This window comes from Pseudophryne corroboree, chromosome 7 (assembly GCF_028390025.1).
Source record: "Pseudophryne corroboree isolate aPseCor3 chromosome 7, aPseCor3.hap2, whole genome shotgun sequence".
NCBI lineage: Eukaryota > Metazoa > Chordata > Amphibia > Anura > Myobatrachidae > Pseudophryne > Pseudophryne corroboree.
Genome location: NC_086450.1, coordinates 340,026,994 through 340,052,212, shown reverse-complemented (window position 1 = coordinate 340,052,212; position 25,219 = coordinate 340,026,994). Strand labels below are relative to the sequence as shown.

At 44.0% G+C, this 25,219-nt stretch overlaps 1 protein-coding gene across 2 annotated transcripts in view; it reads left to right on the top strand.

The window, feature by feature from the left end:
* The window catches only part of LOC134943653 (uncharacterized), a 36,205-nt gene extending 13,075 nt beyond the window's left edge, over positions 1-23,130 (top strand). For both annotated transcript variants that reach the window (XM_063932377.1, XM_063932376.1), the window contains 5 exons: positions 8,244-8,548; positions 16,889-17,070; positions 17,238-17,410; positions 21,152-21,366; positions 21,480-23,130. In XM_063932377.1, the coding sequence (XP_063788447.1) occupies positions 8,244-8,548; positions 16,889-17,070; positions 17,238-17,410; positions 21,152-21,366; positions 21,480-21,718 (1,114 nt within the window). In that variant the 3' untranslated portion in view covers positions 21,719-23,130. The remainder of the gene's footprint in view (positions 1-8,243; positions 8,549-16,888; positions 17,071-17,237; positions 17,411-21,151; positions 21,367-21,479) is intronic.
* The last annotated feature ends 2,089 nt before the right edge of the window (positions 23,131-25,219 follow it).

The window sequence follows — 25,219 nt, the reverse complement described above, 5'->3', positions numbered from 1 at the left end:
GGAACACTGCACTCACAGGTCTTCATACACATGCATTCAGCAGACTTGACAACAGCCGATTACACAGCCATGTAGTGACATCACTACATGGCTGTGTAATCTGCTGTTGTCAAGTCTGCTGAATGCATGTGTATGAAGACCTGTGAGTGCCGTGTTCCAGTTTGTGTGTGTGTGTGTGTATATGTATATATATATATATATATATATATATAATTAATATATATATATAATTAATATATATATATATATATATATAATTAATATATATATATAATTAATATATATATATATATATATATATATAATTAATATATATATATAATTAATATATATATATATATATAATTAATATATATATATATATATAATTAATATATATATATATATATATATATAATTAATATATATATAATTAATATATATATAATTAATATATATATAATTAATAAATATATATATATATATGCACACGGTGGGGGATAAAGCGACTGATGGTGTCTTAAAATATTTCAATAAAAGTGGATCTAGGAGATATATAAAAATATGTACTATATTTATAAAGTAATGAGTAACCAGATCGAGTGGATCTATAAAAAGTTAATTTATTAATACATTAAAACAGACAGTTATTAAACAGCTAGACTAAAATTTGAGCAGCAAATTTCTTAAAAAAATTGGGATAAAAAGTAAAACAGACACAATGCAAATTAATACCAAATTAAAATGTATGTTAAAATATGTAAAACAATTTTAACTTAACTTGGTATGAGGTCACTGCCAGGTAGCCCAACGCGTTTCGTCATTCAGACTTCATCACCCCTTGATGAAGTCTGAATGACGAAACGCTTTGGGCTACCTGGCAGTGACCTAATTTTTAACTGGTATTAATTTTGCATAGTGTCTGTTGTTTTTATCCCAATTTTTTTAAGAAATTTGCTGCTCATATTTTAGTCTAGCTGTTTAATAACTGTCTGTTTTAATGTATTAATTAACTTTTTATAGATCCACTCGATCTGGTTACTCATTACTTTATAAATATAGTACATATTTTTATATATCTCCTAGATCCACTTTTATTGAAATATTTTAAGACACCATCGGTCGCTTTATCCCCCACCCCCCGTGTGTTATTAATCCTTTGCTACAGGGAACTACCATCCCTGTGTTTTGGGGGACAGCTGACGCCCTGTATTAACCCATAGGGAGTGTTATTTATTTTGACTACAAATTGTACACAAGTGGCGCAATAATCTCCCCCTTTTTATCTATATATATATCTATCCTTAGATTTTTATGGCACTCCCAATCATACTGTCATCCACCTGGGTGCCCTCCTCCAAACGATATAGAACTGCAGGGGGTACCTTCAATTATTGTCCATAAAGAAGGAAACCAGGCGGCACTCCAAGGATTTGTTGCAGGCAAAATACTTTATATTAAAGTGACAGTGCAAAATAAATTAGTACAGCATAGTGCAAGCCACCTTGCACTATGCTGTACTAATTTATTTTGCACTGTCACTTTAATATAAAGTATTTTGCCTGCAACAAATCCTTGGAGTGCCGCCTGGTTTCCTTCTTTATGGACAATAATTGAAGGTACCCCCTGCAGTTATATCTCTATCTCTATCTCTATCTCGCAGCGACACTCTAGACGACTGGATACAAGACAAAAGAATGCACAAATACAGCTTTGAAATGTTGATCACAACGGGCCTTTTTTTGTTTTGTATCCAGTCATGTAGAGTGCCACCACACGCTTCCATGTACTAGGACCCTGCTGGGCTCGTAGTATTATTTTTTTTTATTTTTTTTTTATAAAACTCAGGAGTGTTATATTTGGAACTCACTGCAGCACCTAAAAAAACTCCTAATAGCACAGTATTGATAGGTTTGTGTTGAAAAAAGAATTCACACTTTTTTTTCACCATTTTTTTATTTTCCATTTCTTGTTACCATGAAGTACTGCGGGTCGTATGCACGAAGATCTTATTAAGTCTTTGATGTGTACCCAATATTTCTCTATCGTCCTAAGTGGATGCTGGGGTTCCTGAAAGGACCATGGGGAATAGCGGCTCCGCAGGAGACAGGGCACAAAAAAGTAAAGCTTTACTAGGTCAGGTGGTGTGCACTGGCTCCTCCCCCTATGACCCTCCTCCAGACTCCAGTTAGATTTTGTGCCCGAACGAGAAGGGTGCAATCTAGGTGGCTCTCCTAAAGAGCTGCTTAGAGAAAGTTTAGTTTAGGTTTTTTTCTTTACAGTGAGTCCTGCTGGCAACAGGATCACTGCAACGTGGGACTTAGGGGGAAAGTAGTAAACTCACCTGCATGCAGAGTGGATTTGCTGCTTGGCTACTGGACACCATTAGCTCCAGAGGGATCGAACACAGGCCCAGCCGTGGAGTCCGGTCCCGGAGCCGCGCCGCCGACCCCCTTGCAGATGCTGAAGCGTGAAGAGGTCCGGAAACCGGCGGCTGAAGACTCCTCAGTCTTCATAAGGTAGCGCACAGCACTGCAGCTGTGCGCCATTTTCCTCTCAGCACACTTCACTGGGCAGTCACTGAGGGTGCAGAGCGCTGGGGGGGGGCGCTCTGAGAGGCAAATATAAACCTTATACAAGGCTAAAAATACCTCACATATAGCCCATAGGGGCTATATGGAGATATTTAACCCCTGCCTGACTGGAAAAATAGCGGGAGAAGAACCCGCCGAAAAAGGGGCGGGGCCTATCTCCTCAGCACACGGCGCCATTTTCTGTCACAGCTCCGCTGGTCAGAACGGCTCCCAGGTCTCTCCCCTGCACTGCACTACAGAAACAGGGTAAAACAGAGAGGGGGGGCACATTAATGGCTATATATATATATATTAAAGCAGCTATAAGGGAGCACTTAATATAAGGATATCCCTTGTATATATAGCGCTTTGTGGTGTGTGCTGGCAGACTCTCCCTCTGTCTCCCCAAAAGGGCTAGTGGGTCCTGTCTTCATTAGAGCATTCCCTGTGAGTTTGCGGTGTGTGTCGGTACGTGGTGTCGACATGTATGAGGACGATATTGGGGTGGAGGCGGAGCAATTGCCAAATATGCAGATGTCACCCCCCAGGGGGTCGACACCAGAATGGATGCCTTTATTTGTGGAATTACGTGATGGTTTATCTTCCCTTAAACAGTCAGTTGAGGACATGAGGCGGCCGGACAATCAATTAATGCCTGTCCAGGCGCCTCAAACACCGTCAGGGGCTGTAAAACGCCCTTTGCCTCAGTCGGTCGACACAGACCCAGACACGGGCACTGATTCCAGTGACGACGGTAGAAATTCAAACGTATTTTCCAGTAGGGCCACACGTTATATGATTTTGGCAATGAAGGAGACGTTACATTTAGCTGATACTACAGATACCGTAAAACAGGGTATTATGTATGGTGTGAAAAAACTACAAACAGTTTTTCCTGAATCAGAAGAATTAAATGACGTGTGTGATGAAGCGTGGGTTGCTCCTGATAAAAAGTTGATAATTTCAAAAAAGTTATTGGCATTATACCCTTTCCCGCCAGAGGTTAGGGCGCGCTGGGAAACACCCCCTAAGGTGGACAAGGCGCTCACACGCTTATCCAAACAAGTGGCGTTACCCTCTCCTGAGACGGCCGCACTTAAGGATCCATCAGATAGAAAGATGGAAGTTATTCAAAAGAATATATACACACATGCAGGTGTTATACTACGACCAGCTATAGCAACTGCCTGGATGTGCAGTGCTGGAGTAGTTTGGTCAGAATCCCTGATTGAAAATATTGATACCCTAGATAGGGACAATGTTTTACTGTCGTTAGAACAAATAAAGGATGCATTTATCTATATGCGTGATGCACAGAGGGATATTTGCACACTGGCATCTCGGGTGAGTGCTATGTCCATTTCAGCCAGAAGAGCCTTATGGACACGACAGTGGACAGGCGATGCGGATTCAAAACGTCACATGGAGGTTTTGCCGTATAAAGGGGAGGAGTTATTTGGAGTTGGTCTATCAGACTTGGTGGCCACGGCTACTGCCGGGAAATCCACTTTTTTACCTCAAGTCACTCCCCAACAGAGAAAGGCACCGACTTTTCAACCGCAGCCTTTTCGCTCCTACAAAAATAAGAGAGCAAAGGGCTTGTCGTACCTGCCACGAGGCAGAGGAAGAGGGAAGAGACACCAACAGGCAGCTCCTTCCCAGGAACAGAAGCCCTCCCCGGCTCCTGCAAAAACCTCAGCATGACGCTGGGGCCTCTCAAGCGGACTCGGGGACAGTGGGGGGCCGTCTCAAAAATTACAGCGCGCAGTGGGCTCACTCGCAGGTAGACCCCTGGATCCTGCAGATAATATCTCAGGGGTACAGGTTGGAATTAGAGACGGATCCTCCTCATCGTTTCCTGAAGTCTGCCTTACCAACCGTCTCTTCCGAAAGGGAGAGGGTGTTGGAAGCCATTCACAAGCTGTACGCTCAGCAGGTGATAGTCAAAGTACCCCTATTACAACAAGGAAAGGGGTATTATTCCACTCTATTTGTGGTACCGAAGCCGGATGGCTCGGTAAGGCCTATTCTAAATCTGAAGTCCTTGAACCTCTACATAAAAAAGTTCAAGTTCAAGGGGTACCTCAGGTTCATTGTTCAAAACTGTCACTATCAGTTTCAGACGCTGCCGTTCGGATTGTCCACGGCGCCTCGGGTCTTTACCAAGGTAATGGCCGAGATGATGATTCTTCTTCGAAGAAAAGGCGTATTAGTTATCCCATACTTGGACGATCTCCTAATAAGGGCAAGGTCCAGAGAACAGCTGGAGACAGCTTTAGCACTATCTCAAGAGGTGCTAAGACAACACGGGTGGATTCTGAATATTCCAAAATCCCATTTAATCCCGACAACTCGTCTGCTGTTCCTAGGAATGATTCTGGACACGGTTCAGAAAAAGGTTTTCCTTCCAGAGGAAAAAGCCAAGGAGTTATCCGATCTGGTCAGGAACCTCCTAAAACCAGGAAAAGTGTCAGTACATCAATGCACAAGAGTCCTGGGAAAAATGGTGGCTTCTTACGAAGCAATTCCATTCGGCAGATTCCATGCAAGAATATTCCAAAGGGATCTGTTGGACAAATGGTCAGGGTCGCATCTGCAGATGCACCTGCGAATAACCCTGTCACCAAAGACAAGGGTGTCACTTCTGTGGTGGTTGCAGAAGGCTCACCTATTAGAAGGCCGCAGATTCGGCATTCAGGATTGGATCCTGGTGACCACGGACGCCAGCCTGAGAGGCTGGGGAGCAGTCACACAAGGAAGAAACTTCCAGGGAGTATGGACGAGTCTGGAAAAGTCTCTTCACATAAACATTCTGGAACTAAGAGCAATCTACAATGCTCTAAGCCAGGCGGAACTTCTCCTGCAAGGAAAGCCGGTGTTGATTCAGTCGGACAACATCACGGCGGTCGCCCATGTAAACAGGCAGGGCGGCACAAGAAGCAGGAGTGCAATGGCAGAAGCTGCCAAGATTCTTCGCTGGGCGGAGAATCACGTGATAGCACTGTCAGCAGTGTTCATCCCGGGCGTGGACAACTGGGAAGCAGACTTCCTCAGCAGACACGATCTTCATCCGGGAGAGTGGGGTCTACATCCAGAAGTCTTCAACATGTTAATAGACCGTTGGGAAAGACCAATTGTAGACATGATGGCGTCTCGCCTCAACAAGAAACTGGACAAATATTGCGCCAGGTCAAGAGATCCACAGGCAATAGCTGTGGACGCACTGGTAACTCCTTGGGTGTACCAGTCAGTGTATGTGTTTCCTCCTCTGCCGCTCATACCAAGGGTATTGAAGATCATACGGCAAAGAAGAGTAAGAACAATACTAGTGGTTCCGGATTGGCCGAGAAGGACTTGGTATCCGGAACTTCAAGAGATGCTCACGGACGAACCGTGGCCTCTACCTCTGAGAAGGGACCTGCTACAGCAGGGTCCCTGTCTTTTTCAAGACTTACCGCGGCTGCGTTTGACGGCATGGCGGTTGAACGCCAGATCCTAAAAGGGAAAGGCATTCCAGAAGAAGTCATTCCTACCTTGATTAAGGCACGGAAGGAAGTCACCGTGAAACATTATCACCGCATTTGGCGAAAATATGTAGCGTGGTGCGAGGATCGGAAGGTTCCGACGGAGGAATTCCAACTGGGTCGTTTCCTACATTTCCTGCAATCAGGATTATCTATGGGTCTCAAATTGGGATCCATTAAGGTTCAAATTTCGGCCCTGTCAATATTCTTCCAAAAAGAATTGGCCTCTGTCCCTGAGGTCCAGACTTTTGTCAAGGGAGTACTGCATATACAGCCTCCTGTGGTGCCTCCGGTGGCACCGTGGGATCTAAATGTAGTTTTAGATTTCCTCAAATCCCATTGGTTTGAACCATTGAAAAAGGTGGATTTGAAATATCTCACATTGAAAGTGACTATGTTACTAGCCCTGGCCTCTGCCAGGAGAGTATCTGAATTGGCGGCTTTATCTTATAAAAGTCCTTATCTAATCTTCCATTCGGATAGGGCAGAACTGCGGACTCGTCCGCATTTTCTCCCTAAAGTGGTATCAGCATTTCATCTGAACCAACCTATTGTGGTGCCTGCGGCCACTAGCGACTTGGAGGACTCCAAGTTGTTGGACGTTGTCAGAGCCTTAAAAATATACATTGCAAGGACGGCTGGAGTCAGAAAATCTGACTCGCTGTTTATATTGTATGCACCCAACAAGTTGGGCGCACCTGCTTCTAAGCAGTCGATTGCTCGTTGGATTTGTAACACAATTCAACTTGCACATTCTGTGGCGGGCCTGCCACAGCCTAAAACTGTAAAAGCCCACTCCACAAGGAAGGTGGGCTCATCTTGGGCGGCTGCCCGAGGGGTCTCGGCATTACAACTCTGCCGAGCAGCTACGTGGTCGGGGGAGAACACGTTTGTAAAATTTTACAAATTTGATACCCTGGCAAAGGAGGACCTGGAGTTCTCTCATTCGGTGCTGCAGAGTCATCCGCACTCTCCCGCCCGTTTGGGAGCTTTGGTATAATCCCCATGGTCCTTTCAGGAACCCCAGCATCCACTTAGGACGATAGAGAAAATAAGAATTTACTTACCGATAATTCTATTTCTCGGAGTCCGTAGTGGATGCTGGGCGCCCATCCCAAGTGCGGATTATCTGCAATACTTGTACATAGTTATTGTTAACTAATTCGGGTTATTGTTAAGGAGCCATCTTTAAGAGGCCCTTTCTGTTGTCATACTGTTAACTGGGTTTAGATCACAAGTTGTACGGTGTGATTGGTGTGGCTGGTATGAGTCTTACCCGGGATTCAAAATGCCTCCCTTATTGTGTATGCTCGTCCGGGCACAGTACCTAACTGGAGTCTGGAGGAGGGTCATAGGGGGAGGAGCCAGTGCACACCACCTGACCTAGTAAAGCTTTACTTTTTTGTGCCCTGTCTCCTGCGGAGCCGCTATTCCCCATGGTCCTTTCAGGAACCCCAGCATCCACTACGGACTCCGAGAAATAGAATTATCGGTAAGTAAATTCTTATTTTATTTTTCTTTGAATTTTTGAATACCTGTTGACTAATAGGTGCTGGTCAATTTTATATATATATATATATATATATATATATATATATTATATTATTCTGATGGACAGATAAGCTTTTATGTTTTTATTCTTGTACATTTAAAACCTGCTTGCTATATCATGTATATTATATATTTTTGTAAGTTTTATATTTTATTTTTAATATATGTCCATGTGAAAAGTAGTAAGAAGATGACACACACCAGACTTACCCAAATATATCCTTTTTAAAAGTAGAAATTTATGCCATTCAGTTGACCTTTCTCAAGTCTTTCAGCATTAGAATATCCTATCGGGTACACGTTTCCAGTGTGCTCAGCCTCCTCTTTGCTGCATCACGGCATTTGACTGACTACTGTATTTTTGTCTGTGCTCACAAAGTAATGGATTCATAGGCACCATGAATTATGTGTGATAGCACCAGCACATCCAAATGAGGTCACACTGTTTGCAATCACGTTACTGCAATGCCTACAATGAAGCTGATCACGTGCATGTGTGTGGATAGATAGTAATTTTACATTAATGTATGTGTACAAGGTAATTCATGAATGCCAAATATATTGATATTAGTAATTGACCTTCTAAATTATTTTAAATCTACATTTTGTGTTGTAGTGATATCAATCTAAAGGATATTCTGTCAAATCTGGCAGTACAGATTGATACTGAAAGCATTTCAAAGTTTAACATAAACCGCAGAGAAGTCTGGGACGGAGCATGTCGTGGACTAAAGCGGCAAACATTTAGGCCTGAAAATCGCCTTTCTGTAATTTTCACTGATTCCTTTGGGAATACAGAAGGAGCTGTAGATTTTGGTGGCCCAACGAGGGAATTTTTTAGACTTCTTCTACAGTTTTTGCAAATCAGCAAATTATTTGAAGGACCAGAAAATTCAAAGACATTGTCTTGTGATGCTCAAGGTATTTTTATATTTGTTTTGGTTTCTCCATTTGTTTTCTCTGTTATTATCATTATGTTCTTTTTTTTTTTTTTTTTTGGTAAGTTTACATCTGGACTTGACAATTTTTTTTCTAGATACTAGGAGCAAAGATGAAAGTGTAGGAGCCATACCACTACTGTTGCCACCACCTCCCCTCCCACACAACTAAGGGGGCCCCCCAGGCAAACCAGCCCTCTGAATCAATCCCCCGAGTAAACAATCCTCCGCTTTTTGGCCATATCACTGCCCCCTTCGAAGCACAATCCCTGGCCACACATAGACCCCCCTATTGGATAGCTATATGCAGCTGGAGTTTGAAAACTGCACACAGCATAGGCTGGGACGATCACTCAGCACATGCACTCCTGTGCATGAAATGGCAGCCGCAATAAAGCCATGCCCACGAATCTGCTCGCTCTCTCCCTCCTTGCATAATTTGGTAGCCAGGCAGCAAAAGCTAGGGGCCATGGCTACCTGGCCCCTGGGATTTGTCGAGCCCTGGTTTAGATCGTCAAACTTAATTGGTTAGTTATTTCCTTGCTTTATGTTTGGAAGAAGAAAAAAATCAGTTGTATCATATATACAATATATATAAAGAATGCTAATTGAAAACCATATTCCAGGCTTTAAATGCATCTAGGTATGATTGAGGAGTAATGTAGAAGACTAATAAACAATATCACTAGTTATATATCCATATCACATACTGTGCAGTCCTATAGTGTATGTTTTTAATTATGTTTCTCCCTAATATACAGGAATACAAAATTTTAAGAAAAACTATGTATAGGTTTCAAGAAAGTTTGCCTCTACTAATCCATTTACGTGTTTAAATTCTGTACGTGTTCCCTGTACTGTGCTACTTATAACCCTTTTCCACCTCGTCCAAAAACATGGGTTTTTGCACGGGTGTGTGCATTTACACGTGTTTTTTGGCTAGTGGAAACGTCTCCCTCTGAAAAAACCCGGGTCAAGTGATCTGGGAATCCTACCAGGGTAGGACGCGGGAATGACCCGTGTAAGGTGTAGTGTAAACAAGTTACCCATGTCAGTCGACACGGGACCCGTTTACAGCATGTGAAGATCCCATACCTCCCTGACCGCAGGTTTTCGCGGGCAGTCTCGAGGTTGGGGGGGGGGGGCAGCGCATGCTGTCTCTCCTGCTATGCAGACAGCAGCGCTGGCAGAGAAATTGTGTGCCGGAGGCTGGGGGCAGCTCAGCAGCTTCCAGAGTGCCGGGCTTGCCCCCAGCAAGACAGTGGGCAGCATGGAATTGGTGGTGTGGCCTAACGGGTACGAGGCCATGTCCCGGGGGTCCTGATCTACCGGTTTTCCCGGCGCTTGGAGATAACTTCATCTCCAATCGCCAGGCAGAAGAAACTGTATCCGGGTGCAGTGTAAACGGCGCCTACACGGGATATTCCCGGGTTCGCTCCCATAGTGGAAAAGGGGTCCTTCTCGTGTCTGACCTGGCTTGGAACCGTGTTCCAAATCCCGGGGTCAGACCCGAGACTTCTAGTGGAAAAGGGGTATCACCGTATCCTAAGATACTACTCAAGGAACTGTAGATAGTATGTACACAATTTTAATGCTAGGCATGTGCATCCGCTGGGTCAAGCACAATGTGCCAATATGCTATTCATGGTACAGGTATATTGTTATATCTGCTTGAGGCTCCTAATTGCTTTACTTTGGTTTTTATTGTTAGACTTTTACATGGTGTTTTCGTTAAATTCAAATTGGTTTACTCATATTAATTATAATTTCTCTAGCATGCATAGGGTATACTGGGATGGTAAATTACAGTGGGGTATAGATGGGTCCATTGGAGCAGGTGCACTTTAAATTTCTTCAACCTAGTGTGTGCTGGCTCCTCCCCTCTATGCCTCCTCCCATCAGACCAGTTTAGAAAACTATGCCCTCAGAACTTGTCACATGCTGTAGGGCTCCAGTGTTTGTTTTTTGGGTTGTTTTTCCTTTAAATATTTTATATTTCTCTAATTTTTCAGACAAGCGCCTGTCTGCATCGAGGGACTTAGGGGGAGGGGTGGACCCGTCCAGACCTTATAGAGAGGTATGGCCCCGGATACCTAGTAACCATGACATCGGCCATGGGGTGATCTCTCACCGCAGCCGTATGGAGGGCTGGTGCTGGATCCTCAGAACCTGCCGACACCCCCGAACAGCTGAAGTTATGCAAGACTGTTGAGCATGCACTGGTTCACGAATAGCGGGATACCCGGTTCACAAGGCGTCAAATCATTGATCAGGCACACTTCTCTAATAGAGCTACTATGCCTTATTAGACTGTGTGTAGATTCCGCTGTAGGCGCACCATAGCAGAGGGGCAGAGCTTACAGAGCAGGACAGCAAGCGCCATTATACATACCGCGTGTACAGAGTTCAGCTACAGCGACGCCAGAGCCAGCGCGGACCTCACAAGTCTCCCGGGACTGTGGTATGCAGTGGGGGCTAATTGTTGGGAGGAGCAGGTTACACTTGGGGTTGCTATTAAGTGACTCCGGAATCAGTACTGCCTGGCTATATTATACACAGCTCATAGTGTGCTGGTTTCTCCCACTATGTGCTTTCTCCTGTTGGCTGTTTTATTTACTACTGCTTGCAGGGGTGACACACTGTACTTTTTCCTGTGTGTGTGTGTGTCATCTATACTGTGTAAGAATGACAGGGAAAAGTATTCTGTAAAGACTGCTCTAATAAGTTTACACAGACATCTGAAGGATCACATATTTTTGACCAGTGTACGGAGTCTGGGTAATAATCTGACGGCAGGTCACAAGAGTCTACACCAGTGTGGCTGTACACTTTAACAGGTGTCATGACAGATATTTCCTCAGAACTGGATGCTCCTGGCCACAACAGACAAGCTCTTAGACAGTCTGTGGAGGAATTGGTCTCTAAAAAGTGGTGGATTAAATCCTCTACTCATCCGCCCAGACTAAATGCACCAAAAATGCATGTTCCCACAGGTCCTGCAGTTGAATGACACGGGGGAAGACATGCCAGATATAGAGGATATGGATTAAGAATGGAGGAGGAAATTGGGGACCCTTCTCAAGGGGTTGAGTCACTCATTTGTGCAATACTGAGGTTATGGAAATACGTGAAAAAGACACTCTGGTAGAACCTGTATATTTCAGTAAACCACAAAAGTCTAGTGTTAACGTCTTCTGTCTTCTGAACGAAATGCCTAATTTAAGGAAGCTTGATTGCATTCTGTTAAAAAAATTCCAGATTCTTAAAAGGTTTTTGTCTTTTCTCTTTCCTCCTGAAGACAGGAAGCTTTGGGAAAATCCACCCACGGTTGACTCTTCAGTTTCTCGTCTCTCTAAAGATTGCACTTCCACTCCCGGGGGCTACTTCTTTAAAAGACTCCTCACACCATAAGATTGAAGCAACACTAGAAACTGTTTCTGCAGGGGGGTACACTGGTATTCCACAGGGAATAACATAGGGGGTGTAGAGTTGGATCTTGATACGAGGCACCGCTTTGACTGTTCCCAGGATGCACTGCACCGCCGCCTGTATATCCCCGCTTCCAGGCACTGGAGCTCAGTTTGTAAGTTGGTGCCTGCAGTGCATGCTGCTAACAGGATGGGCTGCATTAGGCAGCCCTAATAAGAGCTTTTCTAAGAAGAAAGAAGACTTCAAGGGCCGCAGCACAGGCACTAGATGCCATGGATATCACTGACATTCCGAGCTACGGCTCAATCACCTCCCCCAGCGGCGCTGCATACTCCTGTGCCCTGGTTGCCGGGTACTTGCAGCGGAAGCGCTCTGGTTCCCATAAGGTACACATCACCGCTGCTGCTCTCTTGGATCACGTGGCCGCACTTCATGAAGGAGGGAAGAGGGTTCCCCAGGTGGGACCCACTGAAATCGTGATCCAGATGCGGTCCCAGCAGATGGACCATGCTTCCGGCGTGGTCACTCTGGCCGTGCAGGGACCCCACTATATCCACCAGGGCAAGGAGCACATGTTGGATTTACTAAAATCAGTTTATTATAGGATCCATAGTACCCGGTGGTAAAGTCCTGCAGAGTGCATAAGGCACTGACCTGTAGCCCATCCCCCAGCTCCAGGCGCCATCTACAGCAGGTGTTCTCGCCCTGAAGCTGCATCTCTCCTTCACTCCCTGTCAGCGTTTGGGCGCCATTTCACAGAGCTGCGCTGATTCTGGGACTGCTTGGCACTGTCTCCTCTGTAAAGCCGCCTGTCTCATGAGCGCTGTGCATTTACGGGACACTTAAGTATTCTACATGTCGTTTAGTATGAATATTTAGTACAAGTATCCTGTGATATACATCCATTGTTTACTGTGCATTGTTATATCTGTATTCATACATGTATATGTACTATTACTAATCCAGTGCAGTTTTATTGTTATGTAATAATTTCTACATTGTACATGTGACTGTGTGTGCCTATAGCTGCTGTGTGGTTTCCATTCTGTGTATGTCGCACATATTGCTATCACTATATTCTGTACCCTGGGGGGGCTAAGTGCATCAGGGTCTCGTATACCATATAGTATTCCACAGGATATACTGTTTTTTGTATTTTTATCTGTGTATTTCAGTCACCTCATACCTCTTAAATCCTCTGTTTGTGCTCAGCATTTGCAGTCACATACCATAGGTGGTTTTTGTCGGGTATTGTGCTTGTCTTTCTATATTGTTCTGTCACGCCCTATGGCTACATTCTCAATGTCTGCTGCACAGTGCGGGAACTCCGCGTACGCTCATGCATCAGGCAGTGCTGACGCCATGGTTTTACCTGAGGAAAATATATCAGCTGAGGGTTCAGGTATTGGGTGTTCTGCATCCCCCAGTCAGCCTGCAGCACCGGTGGCACACCAAGAATCACCTTGGGCTGATTTTTCAAATTTGCTGACTACGCTTGTAACACGACTTACACCCCCTGTGGGACCTCCTGTGCCATTACAGCCACATATTGTCCCTGTAGTTAGTTCGCCATGGGCAGATACTGTCTACTCATTTACAGCAATTAAATCAGTCCTTTGTTAAAAGCTTAACCCTTGCCCTACTGGTACCAAAGGGTCATCTAAGTGGGCCATTTCTTCCTCACAATCTACTCATGTTTCGGATACTTCATCCGATGGGGTTGGGGAATATACTGATCCCTTAGACACTAATACAGCTGATTCTGATGTGGAATCTGTGACGCAGGTTGATGTTCCTGATATAGTGGAGGCTATCAAACTGATTCTTCAGATTGATGATGAGACTGACCCTCCAGATACGTCTAAGCAACCTGATAAGTTCAAACGTCGGAAGGTTACTAAATTAGTCTTGCCACATTCTGACCATTTAATTGACATACGTCAGGAATCCTGGGAGTCTCCAGGAAAGAAATTTTCCCTGTCTAAAAAGATGCTAGCTCATTATCCTATCTCCGCAGAGTTAAGTACCAAGTGGGAAACACCTCCACCAGTGGACTCGCATGTGGCCCGTCTTGTGTCATCTACTCTGCCTGTCACTACTGTCACCTCTCTGAAGGAACTGACGGATAAGTGTGTGGAGGGCTGCTTTAAGTCTATTTACACTCTCTTGCTGGTGCTGTACATAGTCCCACTTTGTCAGCCTCTCGGGCTGCAAAAGGTATTGAAGCCTGGGTTCAAGCAGTTGAGGCAGAGCTACCTCAGAATTTTCCAGATAATGCCAGACAATGTCTATCATGTATTATCAGAGCCTCCCATTACATTCATGAGGCAGCCTCTGATGCAGGTGTTATGGCGGCCAAAGCGTCTACCACGTCCATACTGGCTCACCGGATTCGGTGTTTACGGTCCTTGTGGGTGCACCTGTACTCTAAGAAGACCTTTGAGGTGCTCCCTTATTAAGGGAGGTTATAATATTTGTGTAAGATTGGAACAAGATTGTGACTGACTTGGTGTCTGCCAAGACTGCAAGTCTCCAAAGTACTAATCCTTCGGCTCCGAAGGCTAAGAGTAAAACTTTGCGATCCTTTCGACCTCCAGGTAAAGAAAATGGTCAGGCGTACCCGAGACAAGCTCGCGCTTCCAAATCCTCAAAGTCAAAACCAAAACTTTCTTGGGCTGCCCGTCAGCCTGCTTCCAAATTGGCCAAGCCTGCTGCATGACTGGGCTGTTGAGCAGTGACTCAGGTGGCTCAGTTTCAGGGAAAGTGGTTACCATACGAAACCATCCTCCCCATAAACATCTTTGAACTAAGGACGATTAACAATGTCCTTTTTCAGGCCTTCCACCTGTTACAAAATCACGCCACTCAAGTACAAGCAGACAATGCCACCACGGTGGGCTACATCAATCGACAAGGCGGAACCAAAGGCAAGGTGGCTATGAGAAGTCACCAATATCCTCCTTTGGGCAGAGTGACATGCCACGGCACTGTCTGCCATATTCATTCTGGGAGTGGACAACTGGGAGCCAGATTTCCTCAGTCGGCAAGATCTCCACCCGGAGAGAGTGGGGTCGCCACCCTCAATTCTTCTGTCAGATAGTATCCCTATGGGGTTGGCCTCAGATCTGATGGCATCCCGACACAACACGCATCTTCAGTGTTACTGCTCAAGGACAAGGGACCCACAGGCGACAGCTGTAGATGCATTTTTTACGCCCTGGACCTTTTAGACGATCTATCTGTTCCCTCCATTCACTCTAGTACCACGAATCTTAGAGGGAAAAGGTTCAGGCAATTTTAATCTCCTTGGCGGGCCTGGTACGCAGATCTCTTCTCCCTGTTGGTAGCCAACCCCTGGCCATTGACGCTGAGATAAGATCTTCAGCAAGGCCCATTCGTCTATCCAAACTTACAGCGGCTATGTTTGACGGGGTGGAAGTTGAGAGGGAGATTTTAGCCAGGAAGGGCATTCCAGAGGCCGTTATCCCGACTGCTCCATGCTAGGAAAGATGTCACATCACGGCACTACCATCGGCTATGGAAGATGTATGTCTCCTGGTGTCAGTCATCGTTATCTGCCAGCGGTTTTCAAATTGGGTCGTTTTGCCTTGTCAGTCTTTTAACAAAAATGGTTGGCCTAGATCTCGGAGGTTCAGACCTTTCTTAAGGGTGTGCTCCACTTGCAACCACCTTTTGTATATCCTACGACCCCTTGGGATCTCACAGTTGGTGTTGGATTTTCTACAACCATTGCAGCAGGCGGAGTCCAAGTATTTGCTTGGAAGACTCTCACCTTGTTGGCTCTTGCTTCTGCGCGGCGACTCTCTGAATTGGGGGGCCTTGTCCTGAAAATCTTGGGTTTCACGAAGATCGTGCAGAACTCAGGACTTGTAGGTTGTCTCGGCATTTCACATAAATCCACCTATTGTAGTTCAGGTAGTAACCGATTCCTCCACGCCTCGTAGTTTGGATATGGTGCAAGCGTTGTGCATTTATGTCAACGGAATGGCTCGTACCCGGAAGTCAGATACTCCTTTGTTTTGTATGAGGCCACCAAGATTGGTTGTCCTGCTTCGAAGCAAACCATTGGATAAAACTCACTATCCAACAGGCTTATTCATTTGTGTCCTTACCTTTGCCACAGTCTGTCACCGCCCATTCCACTAGGTCGGTGAGATATTCCTGGGCGGCTGCTCGTGGAGTCTCTGCCTTGCAGTTGCGTAGGGCTGCTACCTGGTCCAGTGCCCACACTTTTGTTAAATTCTATTGTTTTGATACCTTGGCGTCGGGCGCTCAGTTTGGTTTTGCATGGATCTCGGCACACACCCACCCGTAATGAGAGCTCTGGCATGTCCCCACTGTAATTCACCATCCCAGTATACTCTATGGATGCTAGTTAAAACTGGATTTTGGTACTTACTGGTAAATGCTTTTCTCCAAGACCATAGGGGATACAGGCCGCCCACCTCTGTGCTTTCTTTTCTGCATATTGTTTGTGTTGTTGTGCATCAGCGTATGCGCGTTGCTTTCGCTATTTTTTTGTTTTACTTTTTAAGTTATGTTGCTCAGTTTCTCCTGTTCTTCTATTCTGTTTTTTCCTCCTCCTTGAGGCATGTTCCGTCTCCTTCGGGCACAGTTATGGAGACTGGTCTGATGAAAGGGGGCATAGAGGGGAGGAGCCAGCACACACTAGGTTGAAAAAATTTAAAGTGCACCACCTCAAATAGAACCATCTATACCCCGCTGTAATTCGCCATCCCAGTATCCCCTACGGACTTCAAGAAAAGGATTTACCGGTAAGTACCAAAATCACGTGTATTTTTTTGGTGTGTATGTGTGGTTTTTTTTTTTTTTTATTTATTTTTTTTTTATGCACTTTTTTAATGTTTTTCAGCTTTGCGGAATGATGAGTATTATCTGGCTGGTTTATCCATTTCACTATCACTGGTGCACGGTGGACCCGCTCCAAATTTTTTTTCTCCTGTCTTATACAATGCTCTAACATATGGCTGGAAAAATACTCCACTTGTATTACAAGATCTTGTAGATGTGGAAGCAAAAGAAATTATGCAGAAGGTATATACATAATGTTAATTTAATTACTGCATTTATTTTTAATTATGTGTCAATGATTTTATTTATTTTTTTTGTATATTCATTTTGAGTCGTGATTTCATTATCTCACATTTAGTAATGTCATGTTGACCTATAGATTTACCCATTTATATTTTTTTAAATTTCAGATTATGAATGCTACTTCAGTTGAGAATCTTCAAGACGTGTTGTATGAAAATAACCTGCTCCTTAATCTTGCTGGCTGTCTCCGTGTAATTAAAACAGTTGACGACAAACACCAAATTGTCCAAGACTACTTGCATTGGTATCTACGGGATAGAACAATGCATTCTGAAGAGAGGTTATTACATTTAAAGTTTAAATAATGCCACGTTTATTTAATTGTTGGATTTTCCAGTCGGATTATACTGACTTTATAGAATACTTTAGTGTTGAGTAGAATGCATAACCAGTTGCTTCTGTATGCTATAAAGATTAGCTGCATAAAAGAAAATACCTTTTTTTTTTTTTTCTTTTTTTTTTTTTGGAGATAAACAGCGTAACTATTTAAATGTGTGCAAAATGTAGAAAAAATGTATATTAAAATTTAGTGTTGGTAAATTGCAATGAACAAAAGTCCCTCTAGAGCAGTGGTTCCCAAGCTCTGTCCCCAAGTAACCTCAACAGTTCGTGTTTTCCAGGTCACCAAGCAGTTGAACAGGTGTATTCATTACTCACTGACACATTTTAAAAGACCCACAGGTGGACCAAATTATTTCACTTGCAATCCTGTGAGGGGACCTGGAAAATATTAACTGTTGGGGGTACTTGAGACCGCGGTTGGGTACCACGGCTCTAGAGGGTAAAACAGGATTTTAATTACCTACCGGTAAATCCTTTTCTCTTAGTCCGTACAGGATGCTGGGCGCCCGTCCCAGTGCGTACTGTATCTGCAGTTATCGGTTATGGTTACACTCATGTTGTTTTTCTTTTCAGTCAGTCCGTTGCTGATGTTATTCATGCCATGGCATGCGGTATGCTATTTTTGTTTGTGTTTACACAGGTTGTTACATTTTCGGTCAGCATATTGCTGTATATTTTTCATGCCGTCAGCTGGTGTTCTATTGAATGCCACGTTCTGCGGCATGTTTGAGGTGTGAGCTGGTATGACGCTCACCGTGTTTAAACAGTAAATTCTTTCCTCAAAATGTCCGTCTCCCTGGGCACAGTTCTATAACTGGAGTCTGGAGGAGGGGCATAGAGGGAGGAGCCAGTTCACACCCATTCAAAGTCTCTTATAGTGTGCCCATGCCTCCTGCGTATCCCGTCTTTACCCCATGGTTCTTTTGGAGTCCCCAGCATCCTCTACGGACTAATAGAAAATGATTTACCGGTAGGTATTAAAATCCTATTTTTCTCTTACGTCCTACAGGATGCTGGGGTCCATATTTGTACCATGGTGATGTACCAAAGCTCACCGAACGGGAGGGAGAGCGCGGAGGACCTGCAGAACTGATTGACCAAACTTTAGGCCCTCACTGTCCAAAGTATCGAACTTGTAAACGTAGCAAACATGTTAGACCCAGACTAAGTAGCTGCTCGGCAAAGTTGTAAAGCCTAGACACCCCGAGCAGCCACCCAGAAAGAACCCACCTTAGAGTAGAGTGGGCTTTAACAGATTTGGGACACTGCAATCCTGCAGTAGAATATGCATGCTGGATAGTGACTCTGATCCAGTGAGAGATCGTCTGCTTAGAAGCAGTACACCCAATTTTCTTGGGATCATACAGAACAGAGTCCGATTTTCTGTGACGAGCAGTCCTCTTCACATAGATTTTCAGAGACCTTGAAACATCTAAGGACTATGACGAAATAGAGGAGTCAGTAGTAGCGACTGGTACCACAATAGGTTGGTTGATACAAAAAGCCTACACAACCTTTAGAAGGAACTGCTGATGTGTCCGGAGCTCAGCTCTATCTTCACGGAAGATTAAGTAAGGGGCTTTAACAAGACAAAGCCCCCAACTCCGACACACGTCTAGCAAAAGCTAAGGCCAACAAAGTGACAGCCTTCCACGTGAGAAACTTGACTTCAAACTCCTGTAGAGGCTCGAACCAATCCGATTGGAGGAACTGTAACACCACATTAAGATCCCATGGTGACATAGGTGGCACAAAGGGAGTCTGGATGTGCAGAACTCCTTTCAAGAAAGTCTGTTCCTCAGGGAGGGAAGCCAGTTTCTGGAAGAAAATGGATAAGGCCAAAATCTGGACCTTTATGGATCCCAAACTCAGGACCATATCCACACCTGCTTGCAGGAAGAGGAGAAACCGTTCCAGTTGAAATTCCACTGTAGGAAACTTCTTGCATTCACACCAAGATACATACTTTTTCCAAATGCAATGGTAATGTTTAGACGTTTCTCCTTTCCTAGCCTGTATCAGGGTAGGAATAAACTTGTTCGGAATGCCTTTTACGAGCTCATATCTGGTGTTCAACCTCCATGTCGTTAAACGTAGTCGTGGTAAGTCTTGATAAGTGAATGGACCCTGTTCCAGAAGGTCCTCCCGAAGAGTAAGAGCGTTCAGGATGCTCCTCACAGCGCTGCAGTAAAGTACCGCTGAGCCGTCCGGGAGCGCACTTAATACTGCGCTCCTACCCTGAAGCCGCCATCTTCACACCGTCCCCCTGCTTGTTAGGTGGTGGCGGTGACTCCCTCGCCACACTTCAGCTCTGCAAGGGGGTGGTGGCCTGCTGCTGGGGTGAGCATTCCCCTGCGGCGGGGAGCGATCTATACCCTCTGGAGCTCAATGTCCAGTCAGTGGAGACAGTGGCTCAGACCCCGCAGGGCGGACACTCCTCCCCCGTTATTCCCCCCCTGCTGGCAGGCTGTTGCCAACAGCCTCCTGTACAAAAACAAACTCTAAAAAGTAACTTTACTAGAAAAACTCTATAGAGCTCCCCTAGGTGTGAACGGCTCCTCCGGGCAAATTTTCTAAACGGAGTCTGGTAGGAGGGACATAGAGGGAGGAGCCAGCCCACACTATTAAAGTCTTAAAGGTACTAATATGGACCCCCGCATCCTCTAGGATGTAAGAGAAATTTACTAAATATCAATTTGTTTTTGGAGTGTTTCAAAAATTTGAGTGTTATTTTACAAATCACATATTTACTAAATCCTCAATCAATTTCAAATCTTTTTTTTATTTTAATTTTAGACTAGTACTTTAGAGTCTGGGTACAGGTACCATAGGCCCATTACATGCTGGCCCTTGTGGTTCTAAAAGTTCAAAGCTGCTGGTGTAGGATTGCTGTAATCTCTAGTATCACTGTAAAGAAATAAGACTGGTACCCACACCATTTTTCTCCTAATTTTGATTAACCAGAATGGGCTCAGAAACTTTGTAGGATGGGTTAATCACGCAATTTTTTATTTTGTTTAAATTTAACTCTTTATTCTATAATATACCAAAGCATGCACAGATATTGAGCTATGCCGTCCTTATAATCTGTCTCTATTTGACTGATGTCTCCCATAAATAAGGGAATCTCAATGTAATTGACTAAAACTGGACACCAGAAACTGAAGATACCATAAAACACACTGCTTGTCCAGCGATTTGTTTTAGACTTCACACACAATTTTGTGTAGATTTTACCTAAGTAAACAGGCAGCGTTAGTTTAGCATCAGAGGGTGATCGTCAGTGGTGAGTACCAACCGGGGGCCCAGCTAGGAGTGACCCCCTGGTTTACTGTGCAGCTGACAGCATAGTGTGGAGGGCAGAACCCTCCTGTGGGGTCCCGCTATGGCCCCCGCGTGAGACTGGCTAAATAAAAGGTAAACCAAGCATTTATGTGAGGTTTTTAGATGCAGGGAAACATGGCCAGTATAAACATACAGCAGTAGCTCCGTTGCCATGGTGGGGGTCGGAGCTACATTAGAGCGGGCTCAGCAGCATTTTGGCACCTGCAGCAGCCTCCACAACTGCCCCTAGATCTTTCATTTCATCCTTCCGGAGTCCAGAAGGACTACCTATAGTTTATCTGTAGCGATTTGTTAATGTCCCAATATTCTATTGATTTAAATGTTTTAATTTTAGATTTAAAGAGGGACTGAAGACATTGGGTGTGCTTGACGCAATGAATGCGCATCCGGATTTATTTAAAAAAGCATTTATATGGAAAAAGGATGTTATGACATCCGATGTCGTGTCTCATCTCTTCAAAATATCCTATAGTCCAGTGGGTAGTAATGCAAGGATTCGTGAAGAGAGAATTATTTGCTACTGGCGAGACTTTATTCTGGATTGTGAAGGTTAGTATACTTTTATTTTCACATGCTTACATATATGCAAAAGTGCAAATGCCGGTACTAATGATTTTTAAGTTGATGATAACATTTGCTTTTATTTGGTTTCACTATTTCAGAGAGAGAATGCAGAACCAAGCTACAAGATATATTGTTGTTTGTGACTGGCGTAAACCATATTCCACCAATAGGACTTGACCCACAGCCATCCATTGAATTTATTGATGGATCGTCAAACTATCCAGAGGCTAACACTTGTGGCAATGTGCTTAGACTTCCATTTTCCAAAGGTTACAAAGAATTCAAAGAAAACTTAGAATTTGGTATTCTGAATTCACCTGGTTTTGGCCGACCATAGTATGTTTTGTTTTTTTTACATCTTTACCGTTTGTAACGTTTCTTGAAGTTGGAACATAGATGTTGACTATGACACTTAAAGGACCATCCCTCTGTATAATGTAGTTTCTGGATAGTTTTGTATTGTCCAAAACTGGGCTAGATGCTGATGGAAAAAAGTATATATATATATATATATATATATATATATATATGTTCAGTGTCACATCTCTCTGCCCAAATCATCTAACACACCGCATAACACTATGCTACTACTGACACTAACATTGAGACACACAACCTATGTATAGTATTTGTATCCAAATATACATACACTAAAACACAAACTCCAGTGGTTTGAGCTCAGTTAACTTATGTCTTCTTATGCTGGGTACACACTGGCTGATATATCAGCCGTTCTGTTGAATGGCCCATATATTGTGGGTCAGTCAGCCAGTGTGTACGAACGATATATCTGTGAATGCTGTCCGTTGGCCCTGCAGTACAGCCGACTACCAATATATCTGTCGATTTTATTGGTGCATCGCTGTGTCTATGGGCGGTCAATGAATGGGCAGGCACATGTTAACACCCAAACAGTTGATGATGTCAGTCCCGATGGATCAGGCAGTGTGTTTGCTCAACACAATGCCCGGCCGTCCATACATATATATGCAGATATATCTACTAGTGCGGCACTTCAGCTATTGAGAAACTACACATCTCAGCACGCCCTGACACAGCTTTAGCATTCTCTGACAGCAAAACTGTGTCAGGGCATGCTGGGATATGTAGTTTCACAACAGCTGGAGGGCCGCAGTTTGGACATGCCTGTACTAATGTGTACCCAGCATTATATATATCAAAGGTGGCCTCACCTACAGTATAAGTAGTGCAGCCCACCATTCCTCATAGTTAAAATATCTCAGTGTGCAGGTGTCCATTTTAGAGGAGGTGACTAGGAGTTTTCATTATGTTTAAACATTTGATTCATAGAGTCTATGTGCAGCCTTTTCAACCCACCCTTTTTTATTATGGGGATGCTTTAAAAACTTGCTGTTTTTTCAACATATTTAGTTAAATGTTTGTTCTGTTTTTATACTATTTAGAGCAGAGTAAAATTTACGGAGGGAGTTGACTGCAAAACTGCAGCTGGTCTTGCCTATATTTTTGTAATAAAAATTTAGAAATTGTGACCCAAGCCTGATATTTAAATTGTCACAGTATATCACACATTTATTCCTGTGGGTGTTCTATTTGTGTCCATTACAATGTTTCTCATTTATCTCCTTTAGTTCTTGTACGGTCTGTAATGTAGCTTTTTTTTCAGTGTCCTTTCTATCACATCCTACAAATTGCATCTGCTGTTATATTGTAATGTTTGTGCTTCCTTAAAAAATAAAAAAAATAAAGTATTTACATTTAAAGTCAAAATGGGACTGACTGCAGAATGCTTGCAGCAACAAATAGCTAGTGTGTCATGGAAATGCTTTTGGCACACGATATAGTAAAAAAATTTCACACAGGAGGCAGAATACAGTAGCTACGGGGGGAGGGGAGGGGAGAGGGAGTGTTTATACACAGTGTAAGTCCCAAGGTGGGTACACAGTGGCCAATCTATTGGACAGTCAATTGAATTAATATTGCTGGTTCAACGGACTTGGTGTACCCCTGATATGTCAGAATGATGGTGTACATATCGCAATAGCCAGGCAGCACATCCGATGCCTCATATCTGCAGCTATATCCGTGTGTGTGTGTGTATATATGTATATATATATGTATATGTGTATATATATATATATATATATATATATATATATATATATGGTCCGGCAGGGCTTGACAATGCAACTGGGTGGTTGCATGTAAATGCACACCCAGTTGTGAAGTCAGTCATTAAAGGTTGGGCAGTGTGTATGGCCAAATCATCTGCAGATGATCTTTCAGTGTGTATCCAGCCCTACGCATGCAGTAGCTATACCCCACACTCCTTCAGCCACCAGACCTCCACAGTGCATCTCATGACCCCTTCATATGGAGCTTCAAGGAAGGTCTCACTGTTGATATGTTGCTGCCTCACAGTATCTGAGAACTGCAGTGGTAAGCAGATTGAAGTTTATTGCTGAGCAGTGCACTACTGCTGGAACTAGTATAAAATGAGGCTACCCACATGTGGGAGTGACTTAGTGTATAAGGTGAAGGGGTGATCTTCAGTTTGCCGAATGTCGGGATCCCGGCGCACAGTATACCGGCGATGGAATCCCGACATACCGGCACATATTCTCCCTCGTGGGGGTCCACGACCACCATGGAGGGAGAATAAAATAGCGTTGTGCGCATAGCGTGTCACCGTCCCCACGGCGAGCCCACAAGGGGCTCCTTTGCGCTCGGCACGGTGTCGGGCTCCTGGCGCCGGTATGCTGGTCGCCGGGAGTCCAATCGTCGGCATACCATACTACACCCGAGGTGAAGGGCTGTCCTTCAAAAGCGAAGGTGGCAGTATCAATGGGGAGGTCAGATATACAAAGGAACCCTCCCAGGACAGCCATCCGAGCAGTGGTGCAGGATGGATTGGCTGCGCCCTGTCTTAGCTTGACCCTCTATCCCTGGACCAAGTTTAAATTTGACTTTCTAGAAATTTTACAGCCAACATAGGGAATCCAGCGCTGCACTAGTATAACATCCAAAACCTGGATAACAGTGCTGTCTGTGGGATACCTCTGCCTAACAGTATTGCACTGGGATGGAGGACTCGCAAGTTTAGCAAGAAACACCCCTCCATTTCTAGTCAAGGGGGTGGGTATACCCACCGCTGTAACAGAAGAATGTGCACGTTGTATCCACAGGTCAAGGCACAAACGCAATATAAGGTAATTTAGTCCTATAACAGATAGAGCTCAGCTTATTACTCCATAGGGAATACAGAACAATTCTAATAATAATGCTGATACACCCAGGTGTTGAGGTTACTCTCACATGGCCCTATCACTTCAGAGTCAAGAGGCATTAAATGATAACCCTTACACTATTTAGGTGCAAAGGACTAAATTTATGAAGATGGGAGATTTTTTAATATTTATTTTATATAACTGGTGATGTTGCCCATAGCAACCAGATTCTACGTAACATGAAGATAATAGCTACAATCTGTTTGGTATGGGCAACATCAATGTTTCTAAAAAACAAACCCCATCTTAGTCAATTTACCCCACAGAAGGTAGCCATGGTTTCACCAAAATACTTATCCGTGGTGTTATAATCTAGTAAACATATTACTGAACATACATTGTAAGGTCGCCGTGGAAGCTGTGCAGTGCATGTAATTTACTGAATGTGGAGTTTCATCGTAAGTACAGCAAATTTTCAAGAAATACAATTGTCAGGTCCTGGGTGCAGGTCATAACTCTAATACATCGTATAAGAAGTAAATGTGGAGCTACAGAATGTGTCCAAAGTGCAGAAGTCCTGTTTCACACACTGTGTGACCTTGCGCTTTGGAACCAGATTACCATCAGAATGG